This window comes from Hemiscyllium ocellatum, chromosome 5, assembly GCF_020745735.1.
Source record: "Hemiscyllium ocellatum isolate sHemOce1 chromosome 5, sHemOce1.pat.X.cur, whole genome shotgun sequence".
Taxonomy (NCBI): Eukaryota; Metazoa; Chordata; class Chondrichthyes; order Orectolobiformes; family Hemiscylliidae; genus Hemiscyllium; species Hemiscyllium ocellatum.
In genome coordinates, this window is record NC_083405.1 from 85,052,148 (window position 1) to 85,070,171 (window position 18,024).

The following is an 18,024-nucleotide window of genomic DNA, read 5'->3' on the forward strand; positions in this document are numbered from 1 at the left end:
AACATCCTTATAGTATGTTCAGTACCTCTCATATCGAAGGATAACATCCTATTAGACTTCTTGATTATGTGCTTGTTATGGACCTGGCCAGATCCCCTCAAAACATTTCAAAGAAGGTAGCCCAGACCCTAACTTTTCCAATTGTTTTAAGCAGATGTGGAGTGGATATTCTGGGAGTAATGCAATTGCCCAAAACAGAATTTAATTACAGAGTACTGAATGAAACATGAACAAAAGAGAACTGAATTTAGAATAACAACCTATCTGAAAATCCATTTGACTCTATCCCAACTTAATGATACTTGCAACATCCTATAAATCCCCCCTCCCCCAGAGGCAAAAACAATAAATTCAAACACAGGTTCTTCCAGAAGAGAGATTGCAGTGAGACAGAGGATCAGCATGGAGCTGTTTCTCTTCCCAGCAGCTGTTTCTCTAGGCCTGCAGCTGAAACGAAACCAAACCAAAACCCTGAATTGGGAGAACTGGCCATTCCTTTTTGTTGTACAAGTGTTTTAAAAGAAAGACTTATTGGCCTTCTCAAGTACATATTTCCAGATATATCAGAACCTCTGCTTTTATGACCCCTTTTGAAAAAAAGAACATAACCTTGTTAAAGGAGCAGCATCATCATATCCCCCCCCCCTTAAAAATGAACCATCAATATCCAAAGATGGCCTCATTTTAAAACCTCTTAATCTTAAATTGTTGGTATGCTTTAACATTACATTGACTATAAACATGCAAACATGCACTACTACATTCTGTTTCAGTCCATTTACTCCTGTCACTAAACACCTCCGTTTTTTTAAGCAAGTCTCGACAATACATCGTCAATCATGTTTTCTCGGCCTGCCACATGTACAATTGTCAAATTGACTGGCTGTAAAAACAAACTCCATCTAAACAGTCTGGCATTTTTGTTCTTAGATTTCTCCACAAATTTCAATGGGTTGTGATCAGTGTATATGATTATCTCAGATACATTATTGGTAACGTAAACGCTGAAACGTTGTAATACCAACACCAAGTTCAAAGTCTCCTGCTTAACTGTCAAATATTTCTGCTGATGAATGTTCAACTTCCTAGAGAAAGACCGATAGCCACCTTGACTGGCTTTGCATTAATTAGTGTGGCTAACACTAGGACAGTGGTTTACACAACTTTCAGGCATTCTGACAGACCACTGTCCACTGAAACTTCTTGCCTTTCTTTGGTAATTCAGTGCATGAAGCAGACACACTGCTAAAATGTGGTATGAATTTCCGATAAATCCACTCAATCCCAGGAACTGTAGTACTGCTCTTTTTGTTGGTGGTATGGGAAACTCCCCAGTTACCTTTGTTTTTGCATTCCTTGGGGCCATTTGGCCATGTCCAATAACATGGCCCAGGAAAGTGACTTAGGCTTTGGTACATTCACTTTTAGCCAGGTTTATCACCAAGCCTGCCTCCCGAAGTAGATCAAATAATTTAAATAAATGTTACAAATGTTCCTTTCATATGTGACTAAAAATCACTAGGCCATCAATATAAAGTACACAATTGGCTAATCCAGAAATAACCTTGTTGGTTTGTCTTTGAAATGTGGCTGGAGTATTTTTCATATTAAATGGCATAACTTTAAATTGATACTGTCCACTTGGCATTACGAAAGCTGAAATTGTCTTTGCTCTTTCGGGCAAAGGTACCCAGCTGTACTGTCTGAGCGAGTCCAACTTAGAAATATAAGTTGCTTGTCCCATCTTTTCAATACAGTCTTCCAAACATGGAATTGGATATGCATCAGTCTTTGTAACTGCATTGACTTTATAATAGCCTACACATAACTGTTGGGTACCATCTGGTTTTGGCACCATTACTGTGGATCAGCTGTATCTCACTTTGATTATGTATTCTTGGAGCAAGCATTCAATCTCCTTTTGAACCTGTGCTAACTTTAGAATGTTATGCAGCATTTTCTATACCTACATCATGCATAATTAGGTAAGTACTTCCCAGCTAATTTCCACATATCTCCCCATGCATTAGTAATAACTCTTTCAGGTCATTTCGATTTTCCTCTGGAAGGTAACTCAATAATTTAATACAATTTTTGACAACTTCCTCATTGTCCAATTTAATTGAAGAATGTCCAACTCAGAATCCTCTGAACTTGGTTCTTCACTCTGCCTTGTAACCAATAACACAGTTTTCTTTTGCTTTCCTTCCCTGTTAAAATAGTTTTGAGCATATTCATATGACAAATTCTGTGAGATTGCTTTCTGTCTGGAGTCCTTATCAAATAGTTCACCTCACTCAATCCCCTTTCAACTTGATAAGGTCCACTAACCTTGCTTTTAAATGTTCACCTATCGCTAGAAGTAACACTAACACCTTATCTCTGATAACAAAATTGCAAGTTTTTGATTTTTTTGTCTGCTTCCTGTTACATTGTATGCTGTGATACTCTTAAACGTTGTCCAGCCAATTCCCCCACTCTATTTATTCGTTCCCTAAAATTGACACGTAGTCCAAATATGTGGTCTCTGAATTCTGACTTACAAATTTCTCCTTAATCAATTTTAATGGTCCTCTCACTTCATGCCCAAAAAACTAATTCAAATGGATTGAATTTGGTCGATTCATTTGGTGCATCTCTGATGGCAAGAAGTACAAACAGAATTCCTTTATCCCAAGCATCTGGATAGTCTTGACTATCAGCCCTCAAAATAGTCTTTAAGGTCTGATGCCACCTTTCTAGCACTCCCTGCAACGCAGTAAATCTGAATTGTATTGTTCCTAAATTGTTCATAACTTCCTTTAATAATTTTGATGTGAAGTTTGACCCTTGATCTGATTGTATCTTTGTAGGTGGTCCATATCTCGTGAAAGGTTTGAGTAACTCCTTAACAATTCTTTTAGCTGTGATGTTGCATAATGGAAAGGCCTCTGAAAATCTAGTAGACACATCCATTATCGTTAACAAGTACTAATTCTGACTTTTTGTTTTGGTTTGGGTCCTACGCAATCAATTAAGACTCTTCTAAAAGGTTCCTCAAATGCAAGATGAGGTGTTAAAGGTGCAGGTTTTATTATTGCCTGTGGTTTTCCAATATCTGACATGTATGACATGTCTGCCAAAATTCAACTACATCCTTGTGCAGTCCAGGCCAGTAAAAACGTTTCCGTATTTTAGCCTGAGTTTTTCTTACACATAAATGACCTCCTACTGCTAGTTCATGTGCTACCCACAACACTTCCTTTCTATAAGCCACTGGCATTACGACTTGATAAATTTCTGCCCATTTCTCATCTGCCTGAATGCATGATAGATTCCATTTCCTCATTAAAACATCATTTCTTAAAAAAGTAGTATTCAGGGATACATTCAGATTCTTCTTGAGTATACATTTTTTGATTCAATTGTTTTAGTTTCTCATCTTTCTGGTGTAACTCAGTTAATTTCTCTGAGCTAAAGATTTCTACTTTGTCAGCTGTCTGCTCCTGGTTTTTCTCAACCACTTGAGCAAACAGGGTCTCTGCTAATTCCACTTCAACTTTCTTATGTGTATTCTTTGATCTGTCCTGTTTCAACTGGTGACTTTGTGACTTCATTACCACACAGTCAGGAAAAATCCCAGGATATGCTTCCTGTAACAACTCAGTTGCTTGAGTTTCTACTGCTTTTCAACCACAGTAGGCAGCACTCCTACCTGTTAACCAGCTATATCATTAGCAAGGACAAATTGTATTCCTTAAGCTGAGAGTTTGTCCACTACTCCCACTACAACTTCTCCATTCTTCGCTGGACATTCTAACCTTACTCTTCATAATTGAGCGCTTCTTGTCTCACTGTGAATTCCTGTTACTAGCACTTCTTCTGGCAATAGTCCTTCAGATACACATATCGCCTCATCTTTCAACCACTTTCAACATCAAAGATTGAGATGTTCCTGTATCTCTTAATATTGTAACCTCTTTACCTGCTGCTCCTGGCCTATGTGAGTAAACTTCACTTTCACAGATATATCATTTAAGAAGATCTGGCATTTCCTCCTTGACTAACCTCTGACCAGCTTGTACATTCTTGTGCAGCTCTTTAGCCTCCACTGTGCTTGCTGTTACAACTCCAACAAAATTCACTGGCTTATCCTGTTTTCCTAAATGTGGCTTCTCAATGCTTTTGAAACACACCAACGCTGTGATTTCATATGGCCTTCGTAATTGCAGTGAAAACAGCAGAGTTTTTTAGCTTCTCTTTCCCCTTAAAGGGTTGGCTTTTTACCCTCTTGTGAGTTATCCCTACGATCTTCACTCAGATTTACTTTTCCCTGACCATATGAGGATTTCTCTTTTTTCCAATTTCTATCCCTCACCAATTGAAATTGATGTCGGAAGCAAAGCTTTGATTTTTGAACCAATTCATAATCATCATCCATTTGAGCAGCTAATCTTGTCGTTTTAACTCTCTGCTCTTCCTCGTGAGTTCTTACTACATCAGGAAGGGAATTTTTGAGTGCCTCAATAATAGTCATCTCTCTAAGACCATCTATTTTTAATATCCTTATCCATGTCTCAAAATTGCTTTGTTTGATCCTTTCAAACAAGGTTGAAAGGATTGTAGGTTTGACCAGGGCCACTCCTTAGATTCCTAAAATGCTGTCTGTATGCTTCTGGCACAAGCACACATACATTTAAAATGGCTTTCTTCATCTCCTCATATGCTCCAGATTCCTCCTCTGACAGTGATGCAAATACCTCACTAGATCTACCTACAAGTTTTGTTTGGATCATCAAAACCTATATAGTCACTGGCCACTGCATTTGTTTAGTCACCTTCCCAATGGTGAGGTGAAAAAGGCTTATAATCCTTATAATCAAATTTAGGGCAATGCTTGGGTTTATTTAAACAGATCTCCCCCAGGTCTTTGGCTACCATAGGTTTGTTTATCCTCAATTTGATCCCAATTTGGAACTGTCGAACAAATCCCGCAACCAGCCCCCTGTGTGTTATGGGTATGGCCAGACCCCTCCAAATATTTCAAGAAGGTGGCCCAGATCTTAATTTTTCTCATTGTTTTAAGCAGGTGTAGAGTGGATATTCCAGGAAGTGATGCAGCTGGCCCAACCACTCAGTTTTGAACAAAGCAATTTATTTACAGACTACTGAATGAAACATGAACGAAAGAGATCCGAATTTAGAATAACTTAAATCTGAAAATCCGTTCAACTCTTTTGCAACTTAATGATGCTGTTCCAAATACTTGCAACATCCCGTACACCCCCTTGGCAGAAAGGTAAATTCAAATACAGATTCTTATAGGAGAGAGAATGCAGAGAGAGAGAGAGGATCAGCATGGAGCAGTTTCTTTTCTCAGCAGCTGTTTCTCTAGGCTCCCAGCTGAAACTAAACCAAACCAAAACCCTGAACTAGGAGAACTGGCCACTCCCCTTTCATTGTAAAAATGTTTTAAAAGCAAGACTTATAGGCCTTCTCAAGTGGATATTTCCAGATGTATCTGAACCTCTGCCTATATGACTCCTTTTGAAAAAAAAGGACAACTAACCTTGTTAAAGGGAGCAGCATCGTCACAGTGCTGTTCTTGCATGCCAACGTTTTGTGGTGCAAGAATACCTAATCCATCTATACTCTAGAATTCTGCAGTCATTCTGCATCTAACTAACATTCTGCCTTTTCATTCTTCCTGCTAAAGTAAACAAGTTTATGTTTTCCTATATTATACTCCATCTGACAAATTTTTTACTCACTCTTTCAACCCATATATATATCATCCTGTAGCCTTTTCTTCACAACATGTGTTTTTATGTATCTTGGTGTCATCTGCAAATGCAGCTACCACGCATGCCTCCATTGTCCTCATTGAAATCACTGATGCAAATTGTAATTTGAGGCCCTAGCATAGACCCTTGCAGGGATTTACTCATTACATCCGTTGACTCAGACAAGAATCCATTTATGCATATTTGTTTTCTGAAATGATGGTATGTTACCCACTACATCATGGGGTTTTAATTTTTGCAATATCGATTTCTGAGGCACCTTATCAAATGTCTTCTGGAAATTCACCTATATTATGCCAACAGGCTCCCCTTTATCCAAAGCATGTTACTGCATCAAAAAAGTATGACGATTTAGTCAATCGTAATTTCCCTTTCATTGAACCATCCTCACTCTTCCCAATGCCTTGACAGTTTTCTAAATGGCCAGTAATGGTCTCTTTAATGATCGATTATAAAACTTGTTTAATATCCTTGAGTTCCATCTTGAATATTGTAAGGATTCAAGATTGTGCCTCACCATTAAATGTTCGAGGCTAACTCTGGATGGTCAATATTTACTGGCATTGGGAGGAATGCTTTATTCCCATGAGCAAATAAATTTTTAATAGCAGCATTGCTATTGCTTCTGAGTATCAGATCAACCTAAAAATGGAGACTTTTCATATTGTCCTGTTGAGTGTGAAATATTTGAATTAGAACTCGTGCTAACCTACATCCAGAATTCCAGATATTCCTAACAAACCTTGAGATCCCATAATGCTTTTGAGAGATGGTGTTGATGCTTTGATGTTGTGACCCTCGATGTAATATTCCTGTTCTTGTTATTATTGCTTTCTCTCATGATGTATGATAGCTGGATGTGAGGTAGACAGCTAAATGTGATGTGGGTGTGTGATGACACTCAGCAAATGTTCTGTTTTTGTGTGCTATTCTGCTTCTTATTTTCAGACCACCTTATTGGCTAGCAACAGAGAGCCAAATGTGTCAGTGTCTTCTTCTGACTTGTTACAATCCTAGCGAATATTATTAGCAGACAAGTCAGATACCAAACAAGAGCCTAGTTTGATAGATCATATTTTGATTTGGTTTGGTTTTGTCTCTTACTGAAACTAGGTAAAAAGACATTAATTAACAATAAGACATTTCTTAACAAAAGAAATGAAGATAAAATTGAATAAAACCACCTACTGATAATACAAATTCAAATAACTTTCAATACACAATAAAATTAGGATCCCATTAATTTAGAAACACTCCCTTACAGATGAAAAAGAAATAAAACAGCTTTTCTGTAGTGTCCAAAATGTTCCCTGGTACCCTATCCAAAACACCACTCATTACTCCAGAGTCCCTGTATCTGACACCCTAATTTGTGACTTAATTGTTCGACTTGAACTATGGTAGTTACTTCCTAATGATATGATATATGAATTTCAGTGTACTCTGCTTTAGATGACTTCTTCAGAGTTTTATTTCAATACTTTTTCTCTGGGACTAACACTAACTCCTCATTCTGAGGTCATGTAGTTTACATATGTCCTTCCCTAAGAAGCATAGGTCTATACAGCCATTCTATTCCAAGGACTTCACAGACTTCTCATTCAATGTTAAAATTTAAACTTAAAGATCTTCCTCTTTAAGTTTCCCTTAAGTTTTAAAAATAGAGTTCCAGGCAGCAAGTTTTGAGAAGATTTGTAGCACAGGTTGAGCTGCTGGATGTAGATTTGCTCACTGAGCTGGAAGGTTCATTTTTCAGATGTTTCATCACAATACTAGGTAACATCTTCAGTGACCTCCGGATGAAGCATTGCTGATGATTCCTGCTTTCTATTGATATGTTTGGGTTTCTTTGGGTTGGTGATGTCATTTCCTGTTCTTTTTCTCAGGGTGTGGTACATCGGGTCCAAGTCAATGTGTTTGTTGATAGAGTTCCGGTTTGCATTCTAGATGAAACTTTCAGTTAGGCGAGCAAACCTACATCCAGAATTCCAGATATTCCTAACAAACCTTGAGATCCCATAATGAAACTTGCTGGTTTGCAAAACAGTCTAAAATAATCAACAGTCCATTAGTGATGCACTAATCTCTAAAGCCAGTCATCAAAACTATTCTAAAATAAATCACCATGGCCATGGAAATATTTACAAATTAATAGTTAACTGAAGATAGACAGAAAACTCACCGGTTACTAACTCAAAAACACCCAAACGTATAATAAATAAAACATGAAACCTCTGGACTTGAGGCTGCTTTGCAATGCAGACTGATGCTAACAGGGTGGGTTCAATTTCTGCACTGGCAGAAATTACTATGAGGAACTTCCTTTGTCTGAGGTGTGGTGACCTTCAGGTTAAACTATCATCAGTCATCTCTCTCTTTATTGACCAAGCAACCCTATGGTCTTGTAAGACTATAGTGACTTTACCTTATAAAAATATATGTTAAAAAAAAATTGCACAGTAAACAGCATCTCCCTTGGCAAGTCCTCACCACTACCTCCTCAACGTAACACAGAGAAACTGGGACCTCTGCAGGCCCAAGACAGGAGGTGGTCAGAGCATTGTGACCCCAGAAATGCAATGTGCAGGTACTATGGCATTGAACGTACCCTATCACTCATGACCTCCTTGCTTTGGGCAAATAGTTCCACTGCTGTATGAATACTTTGTATGATTTGAGGATTAAGAAATGGACCCTGACAAAAAATAAGTGAAGCCTAAAGACAGACTGATTTTGAAATATGTTATCTTTCCAGCATTTCCTGCAAACATGCTCTTCCTGGAGCCTCATTTTAACACAGTGTCATGGTCGCATGCCCATTTGTCTGTTCATGGCATGCTGCAATGCTCCAGCAAATCACAGCGCAAACTGGAGGAGCAACACCTCACCTTCAACGAGGTAGTTTACGACATTCTGGCATGAATATTGAGTTCAACATCTTCAAATTGTGAATCCATTTCTTCCCTTTCTTTTAGATTTGCTTATTCCATTCTCTGTCACCCTCTCTCCATTGCCTCCACTCCAGTGGGACTGTCTGTTCTTTCCAGTCTGGCAATTAGACACACCATTGTTCTGCCATTCCCACATCCCGATCACTTAATCTGAACTATCAAAATCCTTCCTCCCCCAGCACTCCCCCCTCCTTCCCCCTCCTTTTATTGCATGAATGCTGCCCCCTCCACGCTTCAGTTCTGATGAAGAGTCATCTAGATTCAAAACATTAGCTTGCTCTCTTTCTATGGATGTTGCCTGACCTGTTGTGATCTCCAGCACTTTTTGTTTTTCAGTCCTGTGCTAAACGTAGTGCTTTCCTTAGGACTTAACCAGTGAGTTTGCGGGGGGGGGGGTGCGGGGAGCAAAAACACAAAGTGCTGAAGAAACTCAGCAGGTCTGGCAACATCTGTGGAGAGAAAGCAGAGTTAGCATTTTGGGTCCAGTGACCGTTCTTCATTTGCTGCCAGACCTGCTGAGTTTCCGGAACAATTTCTGTTTTTCTTTCCGATTTCCAGATTTCTTTGTTTGAAAGTGGGCACTGAGCATTTGAGCTGTCAGGCTTCCAACCTGGAGAAGAATTTCCACTTTTACTGCAAAGTGCTAACACAGCAAGGCAGTGTTATGAGTGCTGTGATAGGGATGGAGAATGTGCACTACAAGCTGACTCTGTGATAGTGAGAAGGACCGTGTGCTCCTTGGTATACAGTATTTCCAGTTGCGCAGCTGCTGCCAGGTAAGGTGCTGACCCATCACAGTCCTGCAGCTTCAATGGCTGCTTTTAGTTTAGAATCTGTACTCCACGAATGAGTGGAATCCACCGCACCAGACAACAAAGCAAATGTACAAAAACATTTGCTGACTCTTTGACTGGAAACCGGAGTATCAGGTCGATGTGCATAGGATTGACAGAGTAATTTACAGCAGATTGATAACCTGTGCAAGATAGTCATTGAAGCCATGGAACTTGACAAGCTGAACATTGACACAGTTTCCTGACAAAAGATCAGGCTGGTTGACGTGGATCACTGAAAGGAAAATATTATCCATTCAACTGGCAGGGAAGTGCTCAAAGGAGGTCCGTGAGAAAGCTGTGGGCTTTGCTGTAACATTCCCTGTCTTGATGATAGGGCCACTCCACCAACACACACATATGCACATAACATACAAACAGTTCAGCATATGCACCTGCACCTGCTTATCAATTCAAAAACAGCCTGTTAACTTCAGAAGTATCCATGCTCCAACACTGTACTTCACTATGGAGGGGAAATCCCAGTTCTATGAGAAGCTTGACACTACTATAGTTGAGAGAAGCAAGAGAAGTCCCTGAATATTCTAAGGTCTGCTTGAATTCACTTAACAGACTGTTAGGTGGAGCACCAAAGATAACTGATTATAATTACGTCAGGCTGCCCAGGTGACCTTCAACACAACTATTGCTAGGGGCACAAATGAAGGGATCAAAAACACGGTCCATCTGTAAATAAAACAAACTCCTTCAAAAATAAAGGCAGGGGAGATCATTGCCCATGGGTGTAAACTGTCGAGAAATAGAAGGGATGCTGTTTTGAGTTATACTTTAGGAGGACACTGTCACTGAACAGCTGCAGGCTGTTCATTATGGAAAAATTACACATTGAACCCACAGTGGAGGAACCAAGCAAAGCTGTTAGCTCACTTACTATGAGAAAAGCTTCAAGAGCTGGTGTTATAACATCAAGCACTGGAAACCAGTAATACTGCAGCATCTATATAACCTTCCGTGTCTCTGCTGGAGGGACGTGGTAAGTGCCCTGGGATACTCACGCTGCACACACCGTGGGCGGCACGGTGGCACAGTGGTTAGCACTGCTGCCTCACGGCGCCTGAGACCTGGGTTCAATTCCCGACTCAGGCGACAGACTATGTGGAGTTTGCACGTTCTCCCCGTGTCTGGGTGGGTTTCCTCCGGGTGCTCCGGTTTCCTCCCACAGTCCAAACATGTGCGGGTCAGGTGAATTGGCCATGATAAATTGCCCATAGTGTTAGGTAAGGGGTAAATGTTGGGGAATGGGTCTGGGTGGGTGCACTTCGGCGGGTCGGTGTGGACTTGTTGGGCCGAAGGGCCTGTTTCCACACTGTAAGTCTAATCTAAATCTAATGTAATGTGACCCTGTACAAAAACAAGGGTGACCAGAGCAATTGCAACAACTATGGAGGCATCTGTAACCTGAGCATGGTGGGCCAAGTATTTGCCCTTATTACTCTTGTCAGACTTAGGATCCTGACTGGACATATCTACCCTGAATTCCAGTGTGGTTTCAGGACTGGATAATTGACATAAAAGAAAGGCCATGAACAGAAGGAATCACCAAAACATTCAACTATGTGAATAGAGGTGGTCCATTTAAGCTGCTGGTGAAAATTGGTCACACACTCAAGATGCTCAGTGTGATGTCTTTTGATGGAACCATGATGGGTAAGGTCATTAATATAGGGGCAACATTAGAACTCTTTGAGAACTGCAGAGGAATTAAACAGTGTTGAGTCAGGCATTCACACTCTTTGGAATATATCTTCAGTTTGCTGCTACCCTATATTTTTACATCATTGACAGAGGATGTCAACTTACATACCTGAAGAGATGAAAAACTCTTCAGCCTCACTCACCTGCATTTCAAGGTAAAAGTATTAGTTCTCATTGACAAAACCACACTGGCACTGTATACCAAGGAGCACGTTCTGCGCAAATGGTCAGATTCTGTCATGTTATTAAGGAGTTTGGTTTGACTATGAGCATCACAAAAACAATGATTCAGGACTGCCATGCCAGACAATGTTTAACACAGAGATGACCATCAAGATGCAGACATTGTCTTAAGAAATGGAAGGCAGCCATTAGCGCTGCCGCTTATTTTCACGTTGTTTACCTCTCTTAAGAAATAAAAGCAAAATACTGCATATGATGGAAATTTTAAATAAAAAAAACAGAAAATGTTGGAAAAACTCAGCAGATCTGGCAGTATCTGTAAAGTGAGAAACAAAGTTAACATTTTGAGTGTAATGATTTCTTCAGAACTGAAGCCTCTTTAAGAAGCTGCCAATCTTGTGCAAATGTTCCCTCTTGTGGGTGAACATGTAATAGAATAATGATCAGCAAATCTGTGTGCGATGATTGTGAAGACTTTTACTGAGGCCATGACTCCAGTGTTTGGTGATTAATGATGTATTTGAATTTTGTTTTACCATTAATGATGAATTTCTTTGAGGGCTGATATTTCTAGCATGCAGATGATGCAAGTAATTTGTTTTGGAGCTTTACTGTTTCACCATTTCTTTTGCAAATTGTAAGAATCTTAAAAATTTGAAACAACATTGTGCATTTCATTTTAATCAATACCTTTGCATCTTCTGGGCAGTTCAACAATCATATTATCAAATATAAGCCAGAAATCCATACCAAACTACTTAATAGAAGGTTTACTCGAGCAAAATACCAAAGTGTGAATAGATCCTGTGCATTACATCAATATAGGACATTTGTGAAATGAGAATAGATTTATATAACAGTCCAAACATGTCTTTCAGTGGCACTGCATGGAGATCATAAATGTAAGTCTATTAATCTTTATTATTTCTACATAATGTTAAAGTTGTTATTAATCAATGCTTTGTAACTGCATGTAAGAAAGAACTGCTACAAGAGTTTGACACACATACAGGGACTTGACAGGATGCAAAATAATTAGTGTTATAAGATTGAAAAGAGTTTGACAGAAGTGACTTGCACATTGTTGAGTTCCTTCATTCAATCAAAGGGTCCCTATGTTTACTGTTCTTCAGCGGTTAAGCATTATGCACTTCATAATTAACATGACATTTTGGCAGTGTAAACAACAACAGCTTGTTCAGCTCATCTCCTTCTACTCAACTGCAGTTTTGTTGGTGTTTCATTAATTACATTTCCAAATAAAATAACAGAGATTTCTCTTTGCTCCGGATTCATCTCAGCATTGTGAAGCTGCTTTAGTCCAGCCTGCTCCCTAGTGGCACTGTTTACAGCAAATGAAACAATTCAGTTAAATGCATGTTACTGAGGAGAATGGCAGTAAGACGATAAAGTGATTGTTCACTGTTTCCTCCTCTTTATACCCTATTTGGAACTGGATTGATCATTCTCACAGTCAGCTGGGGGTTGCTGCTGTTACTGCAGCTTGCTATCGAGCCAGAAAGGAACAAGAAAGGTGTCAAAGGCAAAGTGGGCAGAAAATAAGCAAGCAAATTCAGGCAGAGGAAATGGAAGCGAAGACTAGACGGAAGGGAGGAAACTAAAAGTCTTGGGAATAAACAAAAGCTGGAAGAGTTCTTAATGGTTGCAGTCAGCTCAGGTTAAAAGTGATGTTGATTGGGAGCTGTCATCTGTGGAACTCTGTTTACAGTCTTTTCCTGTTAGTGCCTTGTGAGGTTTGACAGTTTTTCAGTTTGCAATTTATTTGTTACTGTACCTGGCTTTCTGAAGGCAGACTGCAGTTTGACTGAAGCCATCGAAGACTGGTGGCAGTGTGTAACAGGGACTTCGTTATCACGGACTGCTCACAGCAAAGCTCTTTTGTCCGTTAGACTATGTAAACCAGTGGTGATCTGCTGCATCTGTCAGATAGTGTGGATTTTCCTGTCTTGCCCGAAACTGAGGATTAGCATTTTCACGTGGTCTGCGTTTTGGGAAGTGCAAGGATTTGCAGTCTCGTCATTTAATCATCGGGGCCGATGGATCGTCTGTTGGTGTTCTGTCGCTGCCTGCCGACGCTGAAGTAAAACAGTGGCTAGGTGTTGCCTGGTAGGGTTCCTGCTCTCACTTTGCTGTGCAGCTGCTGAATCCCCCCTGCTTATGTCAACCCTCTGTACATATGGGAGACACATTACCGTATGGCGTGCTATTACCTTGTGATCAGCTCAACGCATCTCAGCAATGGGCATTTTAGAAGCATTAAAGGAGTTTTTAGAGGACCCCTGTGCAAGAATGGGAGTGAATCACTGGTAAATTTAATACATTATTTTTTTCTGTTAATTGTGTGTAATAAACTTTTTCTTAACATTTGCAACATATGATTGTGTAAATTGTGCCTTTTGGAAAACGTGCAGTCACTGATTTTTTTTATGTCTTGCAAATTGAAACTGATTTTCAAAGAAGCATATATAGATAAGGCACTTTGGTTTTCGGCGATGCTTTGATGTATGAAGAGACGTGATGTGAAGTAATTGGTGGCAGACAGTAGATGTAAATGTATAGCTGAAACAGCGGAATGCGTTCGGGCTCTGCTAGTCCAGAAACTGGTGAAACATTCATTGAGTTAATTAGCGCGGCCGTCTCGCTGCATCCCTGCCCAGATTGTCCCTGAACAGTAAACTTACTTTAGTAGATCAATTATTTCATAGCATTTGCAAAGCACCCTGTGCTGCTTCGACTAATTTTGCCACTTTTCACATTGCGCGACTGTGTTGTCCGAGTAATTCATGGACACGTTTTCAAACTTTGAATTAAAAGATCAATTTAGACCGTGTCCGTTGAGCAATTTCCATTTTGAATGGAAAGGTTATAACTGCCATCAACGGTGGATTTTACTGCATCCTGAACGCGCTGAAAGATTCCCTGGTAGCATTCACATATTCCTGACAATATCCACGCGACGTGAATGTGAGAAGTTACAGTGAAGTATAAATTGCAACAATTTTGCCATTGGAAAGTCTAAAAGAAAGTGAACGTGCATGCGTGTGAGAGAGAAATCAGTATTTCTCTCTCAATGAAAACAACCGATTTCGATACTACAGTATCGATGTAAACGGAGTTCTGAATGGTGGGGGGCGGAGGCAGGAAGTGGGATTTGAAATTAGTGTTCTCGACACTCACATAAACAAAGTCCAACTCGACTGAATTCAGCGGGTGGTTGACTCAGAGTTATATGGGAACTGATTCAGTCATGCAAGTGTTCTGCATTGTCAGCGTCAGGTTATATTATGTGACAACTGCAGTGCGATTTATGATGAGGAAGTTGAAATTCCCCCAGAAGAGAAATGTCGAGAATTACCACGCATAGTTTGCGTCTATCACTTACTCACATTTCGGATTAGATGCCACCACAGTTGCTGCCGTGACTGTCCGGAAAGAGGCCTTGTGTTTCTATGACATGTTATGATTTTGGATCAATTTGGCCATTTAAGATGCTTCTGAAGATTCTGACAATGTTGTTATCTTAATGCAATCGGGCAGAACTGTATTGTTAGCTTTTGTGGACTGAATTTATCACAAGGGTAAAATTACAGGTGAAGTGGGCTGCAAAATCTTCTCCAGCTGTCTGGAATTCATTGAACTGAAAGCTTTCCAAGTCCGAGCCAATTTGTTTCAGAATCCTGGAAGCATTCCTTTCTTTTATCTAATGATGGTTTTAAACAAAAACTAAACAGTTTAGCATCTGAGCCAAATGCCATTGTATTTTTGTCAGTATTCCACAAATAACTTAAAAAGTGCACGGTAATTATTGGAAAACTATTATATAAGGCAAAATCCATCAGTATATAAAGGGTTAACAGAACCTTGCCATTAACAGTAATATACTTTTCTAAATACATGCCTTTTGTAATCAACAAACATGTATTGCCTGCTGACTAACTAAAATTGCAATTTAATTCCCAGCATAAATCTAAGGATGCTGGAAATCTGAAATAAAAATAGAAAATGCTGGAAATATGTGTGCAGGTCAGGCAGTATCTCCAGAGAAGGGAAAAGGGTTAACATTTCAGATTTTCTTTCCTCCAAACTGAAAAATAGTAGAAATTTAGCATGCTGCCTGACACACTGAGTATTTTCAGTACTTTCTGCTTTTATTTATAGGCAATCCACTTTTCTGGCACAGATTTTTATTGCTCAAGTAACCTACAGGTGTCATTATTTTCTCATGACCAACCAAAATAATGTTGCAATTGCTGATTAATTTTGTATTTTAGTCTAATCTAAATAAAGGATTGTTTATGACCCACTTTTCTGTATGTGCTGCAGCTAAATGTACAATGTGTCGTGTGTAGTGCATGTATGAATGTGATGATTTATGGGTGGGGTAGAGTTGGTGGTGGGAGGTGGGTGCTTTGGGTTATGTTGATTGCAGCAAAGATTGCTGTAAGCAGAGGTGGAAAAGAACACAATTCCGAGTCTGTGGTACTCACTTGGAAATTACAGGAAAGAAATTCCCTTTGGAAATTGTAATGACTTATAACTCATTGATATGGCACATTTACAAACCTAATACAATTACAGTCGTGTGCACAGTGATATAAAATTGAGACTCTATTTCTAAAAAGAAGTGCACTGTTTTTCAGTAATTCTTCTGATTTTCCCTATTCTCCTAGATTTTGAGCTGCACAGCATCCAATCAGAAGTGGAAGGTTAACTAATGGTTTGTTTTATTTGGTCTTCATTCATGCATACTTTTATCTCGTAATTATTTTTTATCTCATTCCTTTTTGGGTGATATACATACTCCTTTGTCATGGTTGGAACACTCTATGTAGTGAGTTGCCAAGCAGTGAGACTGGCTTGATCATTATTTTGGCAGATAATGGTGCATAACTGACCCATACAAACCATCAAAGCCAAAACCATAGGACAGATCTGGCAGCATCTGGTAATGGCAAAGGGGACCAACTATGATGCTGGCCATGGACAAATAACCTGTTGATACTCATAATCAAAAGATCATGAAGTGTGGTAAACTGGCGGAGTGGGTGCTTCCACAAGTGTTGGTCTTTTTTGTTGAGGGAATTGAAAAAGAAGAAAAGGGGAATCTGTAAAACTTGCTCATGATTGAAACCTAGTATCATTTGGCACTGAAATATCAACACTGGTTCAAGTGTTGCAAATATTTTTTGGGAGCAACTCATTTTCAGAGTCAAGGAAACATCCTGTTGAGATTAATCATCAAGTTGGCTGTCTATTTCCTTGTTGTCACAGTGCTACACATATCCCATAAGTTTGTAGGGTATATCAAAAATATTCAGATTGATATCCTAAATTGAATATTTTCTGCATTCAGTTAATGGTGGTCTGAAAATACTTGAAATTAAAAACGACAGCAGATACTTTATTGGTCTTGTAACTTAACTCTCTGAAGACTTGTGTTTGAAGGTTTATAATGCAAGAAAATCTTTGCCTGAATTTTAATGAAGATGGTATTCATGGGTTAATGTCATTAGAATACTGAGAAAAAGGTTTTTGAAAACTTAATATTCAAAGAAGTAAATTTTGAAGGAATCATTTAATTTTAAATATCATTTTAATATTTAATGTAAGATTTTGTACTTGTCCCTTGCCCAACCTCAGCATGTTCCAAAACACTATGGCCAATTTAGTAATTTTAAAAAAAGTTAGCTGTAGAGCAGGTCAAGTTGTAATCCAGCTAGTACCAATATGAAATATTTAAAATAAAATTCTAATTTATTTAGCTGTGCTATTTCAGTATAAATTTTATTCATTACTGTTTAAATTATTCTATGAAGCCAAATAGACACATGGATATATATGCAGATGTGACTTAGCTAACAGGAGTTTTGAAGCATTTTTCTTAATTAACTTATAACTTTTATTGAAAATTATAATCGTGTTTTGTTTGGATTAAAGATACTGCAGCTGAGCTTTTGCAACAAGTAGTGGCCTTGTCTTATTAAGCAGACAACATGTTTTCTACAGTGTCAGATATTATATTGAAACAATTCTGTGTTCACTGAACAAATAATAAGTATAAAGCTATCATAAAAGTGGAGCAAAATTGGCATTAAGAAAAATGTTCCTCCAGTGGTGTGAAAGTAACTTTGGCATTTTAAAAGAAGTGTTGTAGACTAAATAAATAAATTGTACTTGATATGGAACTGGATTTGAAACAATAAGCAGTTTAAAGTTTTGAGATAGTTTCGGTTAAATGGACTTGAGCTTACGTAAACGTAATATTCCCCTTATTATGACCAACCAGAATAACTTGTATGACTCAAAATAAGAAATAATCTATTATTGATTCTGCAGCAAATAGATTTTGTTGTGTTGGAATACAGTATCAATATGCTTTATTGTACTGGATTTTAAGGGATTTCTGAATGATTTCAGTTTGATCAATGATTAAGATATAGTCAATGCAGAACCTTTAAGCTCTAGATCAGTTTCAGTAGTGCAAATGAATGACAATGTGCTTACATGAGAATAAAGAGCATTATTGGGGAATATTGT

General features: G+C 38.8%; 1 protein-coding gene across 1 annotated transcript in view; it reads left to right on the plus strand.

The window, feature by feature from the left end:
• The first annotated feature begins 13,682 nt into the window (after nt 1–13,682).
• Nucleotides 13,683–18,024, plus strand: part of LOC132816207 (G patch domain-containing protein 8) — a 527,012-nt gene continuing 522,670 nt past the window's right edge. Inside the window, exon 1 of the mRNA XM_060825701.1 lies at nt 13,683–13,793. Coding sequence (XP_060681684.1) covers nt 13,683–13,793 — 111 coding nt within the window. The remainder of the gene's footprint in view (nt 13,794–18,024) is intronic.